This window comes from Malaclemys terrapin, chromosome 13 (genome assembly GCF_027887155.1).
Source record: "Malaclemys terrapin pileata isolate rMalTer1 chromosome 13, rMalTer1.hap1, whole genome shotgun sequence".
NCBI classification, from domain to species: Eukaryota; Metazoa; Chordata; order Testudines; family Emydidae; genus Malaclemys; species Malaclemys terrapin.
Genome location: NC_071517.1, coordinates 13,620,830 through 13,630,961, shown reverse-complemented (window position 1 = coordinate 13,630,961; position 10,132 = coordinate 13,620,830). Strand labels below are relative to the sequence as shown.

Genomic DNA, 10,132 nt, shown 5'->3' with positions numbered 1-10,132 from the left:
AATAATTACATTATTTACAGCTAGGGAAAGCAAGAAAGATGCTGCTTGAGAACCTGTTAGAGTCAAAATTCAGTGATATAAACTTCTGAATTGGGCCTGTTACAAATGGACTAGTGAATGAATAGTTAAATCAACAAATCCTTTCTGGTTTTCGGATATTTGTTTTGTAGATCTTGACATGGGATATTGACACATAGTGGGTTTGGCTGTTTTGTTGTAGTCATGCTGGTACCTGGATACGAGAGCCACAAGCTTGAACTCTTTGATCATGTGATTTTTGAATACTTGAAGTTGGCAGTCCTGGGTTTGCACCAGTTCAGCTCTAATCGCTGTAGTTATGTCCACCGCTAAACTGTAGTGTAGACAATGTCTTAGCATCACAGTCAGTAAAACTGTGGCCCAGTTTTTCTCTCAGTGATTGTGACATTGCCTTTAATCATGCTTCTCTTTGGGAAAAAAAAGAAGCAAACACCAATCACCAGAGAATGTAGGTTCAGTAACTGCTGTTTGACCACAGAAAGAAGCCTTTTCAAAGGGAAGTGGGGTGGGCAGCTGATAGATCTAAAAACTTGAATACTTGAAGTTGGCAGTCCTGGGTTTGCACCAGTTCAGCTCTAATCACTGTAGCTATGTCTGCCGCTAAACCGCTGTGTAGACAAAGTCTTAGCATCGCAATCAGTAAAACTTTTCAGAAACCTTCAAATGATGGGAACTGTGGCCCAGCTTTTCTCTCAGTGATAGTGACATTTCCTTTAATCATGCTTCTCCTTTTTAAAAAAAAGAAGCAAACACCAATCACCGGAGAATGTAAGTTGAGCAACTTCTTTCTGCAGTCAAACAGCAGCCTTTTCAAAGGGAAGTGGGGCAGCTGACACGTCTAGGAACTTGACACCATAGAACTGGTCAGTGAGACTTTGGGTTTCATTTCCAACTCTCACAAAAGAAAGAGGGTCCCTGCGATCTCCTGGAGAACCCAGATCTACCAGAGGAGAGATTCACCGGCTGAGGGAACCAGGACCATGAGGATTTTCTCTGTTTTGCTTTGGATTCTTTTCACAGGTGAGAATGACATGATCTTTTTGTGGATCACTAGAAATACAATGCAAGTATTGGGTTTGCACAGGTTACAAGGTTCGCCAGCTTCACCAAAGGTTTCAAAAAATGGAAGATAAAAAAAAAGAACCCCAAAAGGCAGCTTTAAATAAACAAAAACTCTTGAGACTTTAAAGCCAATCTCATGGTGGCTGAGGACTACACATGATTTTTGAATGCTGCAAGGTGGGAGGGTCCCAGAGCTCAGGCTGCAGCTTGAGTCCACATGTCTATCCCGCAATGACGCAGCCCCGTAGCCACGCTCCTTGGCCCGAGTCGGCTAGCACAGTCCAGCCGCAGCAGGCTGTCTCTCTCTGGGGGTCTCTGCAGCGGAGCCAACCAGGTTCTCCTGGGAGGAAGCGGGAGGTGTCTAATTGCAGGTTGTGACCCAAACCATTGGTTGTGTAGCAATTAGCAACATTTTTTTCCAGAGATCTACCATCATAGGATCTGTGTATTTTGTGCCTAAAGTTTTCCCATCAGCCTCTGGTATAAGCCACATTTCAGCTGTGTTGTCATCCCCGCGCCCCCTCCTCAATGCAAATAGCAAACACTATTGTAGGGCAACTTCCTTCCATAGTGAAACACCAGCCTCTTCAATGGGAAGTGGGGCTGCTGAGAGATCTAGAAACTTCAGATTATAGAACTGGTAAGTGAGCCTCCAGGTTTCATCATCAACTGGCCTAAAAGAAGAAGGGGCCCAGAGGTCTCGGAGCAACGTGATTTTCCCAGGGAGTGAGTCCTGTGCAGAAGAAACCAGGACCATGAGGATTGTCCCCGTTTTGGTTTGGATTCTCTTCCCAGGTGAGAATGATGTGGGCTCTGTGGGGCTTGCAACTACTTTGGAGGACAGGGTCATAATTCAAAATGATCTGGACAAATTGGAGAAATGGTCTGAGTTAAACAGGATGAAGTTTAACAAAGACAAATGCAAAGTGCTCCACTTAGGAAGGAAAAATCAATTTCACACATACAGAATGGGAAAAGACTGTCTAGGAAGGAGTACGGCAGAAAGGGATCTAGGGGTTATAGTGGACCACAAGCTAAATATGAGTCAACAGTGTGATGCTGTTGCAAAAAAAGCAAACATGATTCTGGGATGCATTAACAGGTGTGTTGTGAGCAAGACACGAGAAGTCATTCTTCCGCTCTACTCTGCTCTGGTTAGGCCTCAGCTGGAGTATTGTGTCCAGTTCTGGGCGCCGCATTTTAAAAAAGATGTGGAGAAACTGGAAAGGGTCCAAAGAAGAGCAACAAGAATGATTAAAGGTCTTGAGAACATGACCTATGAAGGAAGGCTGAAAGAATTGGGTTTGTTTAGTTTGGAAAAGAGAAGACTGAGAGGGGACATGATAGCAGTTTTCAGGTATATAAAAGGGTGTCATAAGGAGGAGGGAGAGAACTTGTTCACCTTAGCCTCTAAGGATAGAACCAGAAACAATGGGTTTAAACTGCAGCAAGGGAGGTCTAGATTGGACATTAGGAAAAAGTTCCTAACTGTCAGGGTGGTTAAACACTGGAACAAATTGCCTAGGGAGGTTGTGGAATCTCCGTCTCTGGAGATATTTAAGAGTAGGTTAGATAAATGTCTATTAGGGATGGTCTAGGCAGTATTTGGTCCTGCCATGCGGGCAGGGGACTGGACTCGATGACCTCTCGAGGTCCCTTCCAGTCCTAGAATCTATGAATCTATGAAAATACACTGAAGTGATTGGGTTTGCACGGTGAAGCTGACAGAGCTTGTAAACTATCAGAGCTGGAAAGCCCCAGATAGGTTCCTGCAGTGGTTACAGCCTACTGGAGATGGAGCTTGCAAACTGTGCAGGGAAGTAAAGATTTGAAATCTGTATCCTAAGAAAGCTTTCTGTGGAGGAGATACAATGGGGTCTAGTCTTTTGGTATCTGTTTGCTTTCTTTAAGACTCAGCCCAGACAGTCAGGTGAATGTGTGAGAATCTCAGCACTCCTTTAAGAAAAAACTGAGAATGTTTCTAGCCCTTGTGGTTGCAGAGAAAAACTTGAAAACGTGCCACGAATGCAGCCTAAAGGCTCAAATCCAGAAAGCCAAGAAAAAAGAACCACTGGTGTATTATGTTTAAAATCTGCTGATTCCTAAACTCTTGTTATGCTTGGGAGGGGGGGTGTGTGTGTGTGTGTGGGGGGGTGACTGACCTGATTTTGGAATGCTTGGATTCGGCAACACTGAGATATTAACCGATGGCTGCAGTTAAGCATCCTAGCTCCTACTGTTAGCTAATGTGGGCACCACCCCTGCATGGAATGATGGGCCCACTTCACCATAGCCCTGCACCTTGCATAGGCATTTACGTCAATGAAAGTGGGTGTAAAAGGCTACAATGTCAGCATGACAGTAGTTTACGGTAGTTTGCATTGGTGTAAATGCCCGTGCCGTGCAGCACGTGAGTTGCTCTTGTTCCCAAGTCAGCTTTTGAAAAGGTTAGAGACGTGAACTTCAGAAGCCAGACCCTGTGGAATCTGCAGTCCCTGTGCAGAGACGCCTCTTCCCCTTGATTCAGTAACTGATGCTGGTGGGACAAGCCACTGGTTTGTGTCTCTCCCCGGAGAATAGAGAAGGTAAAGCTAGTTATGAGCAACCTGTATGGAAGGAGTGACCTCCAGCACTGGCTGCATTGCATTGCTGTTCACAGCTCGAAGGAGTCTCAGTTTCTCTCTTTGGCTCTGTCTCTCACAGGTTGCTGGGCAGTGACAGGCCCTGGCACAGCGCGTGGCCAGCTGGGTGGCTCGGTGTCGGTGCGGTGCCAGTACGGGGCAGGCTATGAGGCTTATCCGAAATTCTGGTGCAGACGCAAAGTTGTGCTGTGTTTCAGTCACCTCATCGTTGAGACCACGGGGTCGGAGGCTGAGGAGACGTGGGGCAGAGTCTCCATCCGTGACAATCACACCCAGCGCGTTATCACAGTAACCCTGGACAACCTGACACTGGCAGATGCGGGGACTTACCTCTGTGGGGTAGCCAGGATTGGCCTCCCTAATCCCAGGGACTCCGTCGAAGTCATCGTCTCCCCAGGTAAAGCCTTCCTCTGCACCCCCATGGCAGTGACGGGAGAGGAGGAGCTGGAGGTGGGATGGACGGGGTGGGGAAGGGTTGTCTGTAGCTCTGAAGACCCAGGGGAGTCAGACACTGCTGCTGCCTCCTTCAAAGGGGTCCAGCTGCAGTTGAGGACAGTGGTGAAGGAACTCCAGCCCTGCAGCACCCTTCATGCAGCGCTACTCCTGACCTAGGCCCTAAAGCCACTCAGAACCGAGCTCCTCTTTCCTGCCAAGTCCCCACCCGCAGTCCTGCCTTAGCCAGAGAGAGGGGGGGGCAGGAGAAAAAGGGGATGGGGAGGAAATTCTTCAAAGGGGGAGGAGTCATTCCCCAAGGGGGTGGGTGTGTTGGGGGTAGGGACAATTCCCCAAATGGGGGAAGAGAGAGAGAGAGACACGGAGCACGTAAATGAGGTGGGAGGGATCACTAGATTATTAATTTTTTTTTATTGGATCAAACTTCGGTTGGGGAGAGAGAAGCATCCGAGCTACACAGATCTTGTCCTCAGCTCTGGGAAAGGTACTCCGAGTGGCACAGCTAAATCCAAGTTCTGACAGGCAGTACCTGTCCCAGACCCGAGAATGAGCTCTGTGTAGTTCAAAAGCTTGTCTCTCTCACCAACAGAAGTTGGTCCAATAAAAGACATTCCTCCCACCCCCCTTGTCTCTCTAATATCCTAGCACCGACATGGCTACACCACCACTGCAGAGATTATTAAATGTAAGGAGTGAGTGGTGCTGGCCAAACTCACCGGGGGTCCTGCGGATCCCTGTCTCACTGAAAGCACTCCTGTCCTGAAAGACTCAGATATACGTTCCCAGGTTAGCTAAGTTAGCCACACAGGCATACACAGCTCAGCCTCCCTTCGCTCCAAGTGTTGGTACAAAGGCCTTAGATCTCAGGAGCCCTGACAAAATGCTACAGTTGGGATTCTGATGTGGGTCAGGATGGCCTGTTGTTTCCATGACAAACATACTCCATGATGACAACAACAACAACAACAAGGAGTCTGGTGGCACCTTAAAGACTAACATGATGATCTACGTTGAAGGCTCTGTTTGGGAAGTAGGGGGAAGGAGGAGAAGACATTGTTTGTGGTTGCGTGTGTTTTTAATTGTGCTGAATTTCTGGTTTTAGCTGCAGCTCTTCCTTCTTCAATCCCAATGGAAAAGGCACCACAGGCAACAGACCAGCCAGCTGCTCCTGCCTTCACATGGATTTCCACTGGAAGCCATGTATCTAGCTCATTTACATCCTCAAGTAACAGCTCCTTGGACAGCAGTGACATCCAAGCACAGTACGTTCTAGAGCTCATACTTCCATGGGTCTGTAGGCTTCCCCCCGGTGCAGTCACTGTTGTGTGTAGGGGTCCTTCAGCTCTCTTCCCCTCCAGACCCCCCAAGATTTCTGCAGCATCTCAGCAGTTCCAGCCAGTGAATGCTAGTGAGGTTTTCCATTGGATGCTAGTAACTTTCCGGAGTATTCTATTGGTGCTGGGATCCAACTTCCCTTACATGATCCTATTGAAACCCACTTTGTTTATTGTCCCCTCCCCAACCCCCCAAATAATCAACTCACGGACCTATCAATGAGTTTTAAAACCTCTATGGCCAGCTAAGAGATCACAAAATGTGACCATTGCATCACCTCCCCGTGCGCGGAGGAACAAAGAATAATGACGTGACTGGTGCTAACATCCCACAGAAAAACTAACATTGCTTTTATCAGCAAGAACCTGGAGGTCCAATAGGGCTGGGATCACATGAAGGACAATGGCAATTCCAGCTGCAGAGACGCCCTGGACAGGGACTGTCCGAGTCCAGTCACATCAGATTGTTGTTGACTGGATAAATGAATAACTAGAGGTGGGTGCTGGCTGGGGTTCAGTGTAAGGACAGGGTGCTGAGGCGATGGGTGCTACCTCTTCTTCCCAATGAAGCTTTGTTTGCACCTTTGCCCAGAGAGCCCCCAGGGAACGTTTTAATGGGAGGAGTCGCGTCAAATCTACAGAGCTTTAGAGTCTCTATTGTATTTCTCCTGCATAGATCCCAACCCAACATCCTCTATCCCTTGTTCCTGATCGTCCCCATCTGCCTGTGCATAGTCTGTACTGTGACCTGGGTGAGCATACAGTACAGGAGGAACTCCAGGGAGATGGTGCCAAACAGACATGGTGAGAGCCTCTGACCTTCACACCATGACACACTCCATTGGGTGGCTCCCAGTCCTGTCTTGATCACCAGGGGCGGTCATAGCTTTACCGTGAGCACAGAGTAAGGGGCAGTGAATTGTTGACTTGCCCCACACAGCCTGGGAGGGAGATTGCAACTGGTCAAGTTACATGGTCCCTTCTAGTCTCCCCATTCTTCTGGAGATGGGGTAAACTGTACTGGGTCTGTACCTGGTCCAGCATACTTTCCTTGGCGCATCACCACAGCTTTGCTGCCCAGTGCATTGTGGGAGGGAGAGCCAATGGTCCACCCATTCCCCAACCGTGGCATCTATCTGTGACTGGGGTCAGGTAGCAATTCTGCTTAGTCTGCTTCCTCGCCTGCATGGCTACCCAGAACACAACCCCTAACACGTCCCTGCTGCACTAGCAGGGCCCTTTGACCCAAAACCTCCGTATAGGACTGTGGTGAGTATAGATGTGAATACGGAGACATCCTCACTGCTCTGTATCCCTGATCAGGAACATACACAGCAGAACAGCTTTGTACCCTGACAGGTATGAACAGAAAGAATCCAGCATCAAATGTGCCATCCTGTAACCGGTGATGTCTGTGTGTTTTGTTACAGCTGAGGAATTGCCCCTCTCCTAACTAAGGAATGGGTCAGAATCCACAGAAGAAGGATGCATCCCTCAGCTCTGCCTACCGCATAAATCCACAGAGTGGGCCTGACTTTCCTCTCATGTAAACAAACTATTTTCTCCACGTTCTTAGGGGACAGTCTCCTGCAGGTGTCCGTCTCTGTGGTTCCCATGTCTAGGCTCAGTTCAACATCATAAACACAATGAATGGCTGGCAAGAAAAAAGGGGGAGGTGGGTGTTCTTGCAGCCAACTTGGGTGGCCCAGCACTGATGGTGCTACAGAATTTACCCCCAGAAAAAAGATGGAGTTTTCCAAACCTGGCACAAGCCCTTGACACGTGGTTTGGAACTAGCCATCAATCTGAGTGGGCTTGGACACAGCTAAGAGCTAGGAGAGGGAAAGAGGCAACCCCACCAGAAGTGGTGGAGGACCTGTGGAGACTGGCAGTCCTGACATACTCAGCTAGTACTGTGGCCTTCCAGGATCAATCGGCAATGGACCATTTATAGATGCTCAACTGGACTTGGACTTGAAGATCAAGATGAACAAAAGGAGGCCAAAGACACTCCAACAGGCTCTGGGCTTAGCCACAGAGTGTGAATCTTTTCTTGGAGCACTGCACCAGAAGAGGAAGCAGCTGCTAATGAGGAAGGCAATTGCCATGCGCCCTATAGGTGCAGCTCTGTGTTTAACATGTACGATGGAGAAGGGGATTCTAACCTGCTTGAACAATTGGGGAAAAAAATAATAAATTTAAGTTAAACAAAGGAAATTGGTCAATAATGCAAATATTATGGGAAGCCATTAAGTTAAATGCTGCCACTGTGGGGAAATTAGCCATTAAAAGAAGGACTATTATAAATACAAAGCAGGCCAAGACAGAGTGTCATAAGTGTCTAATGAAAGCCCCGTCTCAGGTTGGAAACCAGGGGAACGCCGAGCTGAATAGACAAAGGTTGGAGATACAAGTGTAACACTGACAGACCCTGGTTGTGGGTGGGCAGGATTAAACCTGGGGCATCTGGAGCTCAGTGCATGAGCCTCTACTGCATGAGCTAAAAGCCAATTGGCTCTCTCACTCGCTCCAAGTGGTCTCGGTGCCACTAGATGGGACAGAGCACCACACCCACAAGGTGTGTGGGTTACACAAGGAGCAACCACATAGTTTTGTTTAGATCTGGGCACTTAAAGCACAACCATAATGGGAGTTTGGCTATTGATTGTGGATCTGTGAAACATACAGGAATAGTTGATACCAATTCAAACGTAATTATTAGCCTAGATGTGCTAAAAAAGGCTAGGGAATAGGGGGATCCAAACCTGAACCAACTAACTGGAACAGTGATTGGGACACAGGCAACCATCTGGAAATTGGATTTGAAGATTCAATTTGAGCAAGAGGGAATGGAGACATTGGATGAGCTGATAATCTATTTGGATTTCATTATGGCTAATAACTGTGTAATCAATGCCAGGAAGGGGGTCTTAGAAATTCACTCTGTGGAAATTCCCTTTAAAGACATGGTGGCCCAGGTGAGAGAAATGGTTTGCAGGCAACTGGTTTGCAGCGAACAAGCTGTCGTACCTCCAACGTGGAAACCATCATCACAGCTATGTGCTGTAATAGCTTTTGACCAAAGGAGAAAATGAGAAGTGATTGAAACCTGTTTTGAGCACCAGGGGAATCTCAGCTGCCAAAGCTCTTGGGATCTGAATGTGGAACACATACCTCATCAGTAGCTGAATATTTCTGGAGAACAGCAAATAGTGAAAAAGGAACCACAGTTGCAAAATGTGAATCAGTGGATCTGGTAAGTGTTGGTGCAGAAGGAAACCACAGGAGGGAATTACCACTGCCAATAAACAAGCTGTGCAGAACTGGCCAAGTCCCCAGATACTCACACACGTGCAGTGTTTTATAGGACTCTGCTCCCATTACAGAAGGTTTATTTATGGGTTCGCCAATATTGCAAAAACCACCAAGGGCCACGGGGCTCTGGGGAAGCATAATGTGCTACCGCACTACCCAATGACCTGTTAACAGGCACCAGAACTTGAAGCTCAACTCTGACAGAGGACTTCAGTCCTGGTCTCTGACTGGTAGAGCTCCAGGTGTCCTGATTGGGTCCCTGCTTCTATTTAAACCGAGCAGAGGAAAAGGAAGTCACCCATGCAATTAGGTTTCCCCAGGGCTACCTGCTCCCGCTGCCTGATGTCTGGCTCTCAGGCTGCCCTCTGGTCTCCTGGTATCCGCGATCTGAACTGCCTCCTGTTCTGACCATCTGCTCATGACAAGTGGGCGGAAGAGCATGATTGAGCATTTTCAGAGTTGAAAAAGACTCTGATTGTTCCTGTCTTGGCCTATGTTAAAAACCCCTTTCACACTGGCCAGAGATGCTAGTGCTTATTGTTTGGAGGCAGTAGTGACACAAGAACATGGAGGACTTGAGACTGGTGGCTTATTACTGCAAACGTTTACATTTTCCTGAGAGAGGTTATTAAAAAAGCTGTCAGGTCCTGTGGGAAAACTCAGTTGTTTTTAAACCGCAGATGTTTCAATAAGAATCACCTTGCCGTGAACGGGGTTCTCACTGTCTGGAGAAGGAAAGCCCAGAGGAGGCTGGCTGTTCTCTTGCTCTCTCCAGGCTCGGGGGTACAGTACCTGTTGCTAGAATGTTTTAAGGGCTCATAAGATTATTTCCTAATCAGAGATAATCACACGTCCTTATTAGCACGTATTTAGAGAGGCCAGAGTGATGACAGGGCTGTACAGAAAACACAGATGGACAAATTCTAATCAGCCCTGTGATTGTACTGGGGAAGGCCCCTGGCAATTGCTGGGGACCATTGCTGTAACCAGTTAGTGATGGGGGACATCAGCCCAGTGACTGAAAGGGGGTGGATGGCACAGGAGACAGACAGCCCCGAAGCCACAGGGGATCGGGCAGCAGAAGCTGGGGAAGAAGAGGCGTCCTCAAGCAAAGGGCAAAAGCCAGGGTGCTAGGCCAGGAACAGTCTCCCAGGCCCTTGAGAAGGCCCCTAGCCAGGAGCTTCCCTAATGATATAGCAGCTGGGGAAAATGATACGCTCTTGAAGAGACAAGTCCTCTGCTTTGGGAACAGATTGCACCACAGCATCCAGTGAAGATCAGACTTGC

The 10,132-nt window shown here is 48.0% G+C and overlaps 1 protein-coding gene across 2 annotated transcripts; it reads left to right on the top strand.

The window, feature by feature from the left end:
* Positions 1-884: 884 nt before the first annotated feature.
* Positions 885-7,727, top strand: LOC128848031 (CMRF35-like molecule 2). 2 transcript variants are annotated; one of them, XM_054047753.1, is made up of 5 exons: positions 885-1,059; positions 3,805-4,140; positions 5,299-5,458; positions 6,207-6,334; positions 6,961-7,727. In XM_054047753.1, exons 1-5 carry the CDS (start codon positions 1,020-1,022, stop codon positions 6,981-6,983), a joined length of 687 nt encoding a protein of 228 aa, XP_053903728.1. In that variant the 5' UTR covers positions 885-1,019; the 3' UTR covers positions 6,984-7,727. The 2 variants fall into 2 exon arrangements, with proteins under 2 accessions (XP_053903728.1, XP_053903727.1); XM_054047752.1 differs by lacking the exon at positions 885-1,059 and adding an exon at positions 1,818-1,896.
* Positions 7,728-10,132: the final 2,405 nt, after the last annotated feature.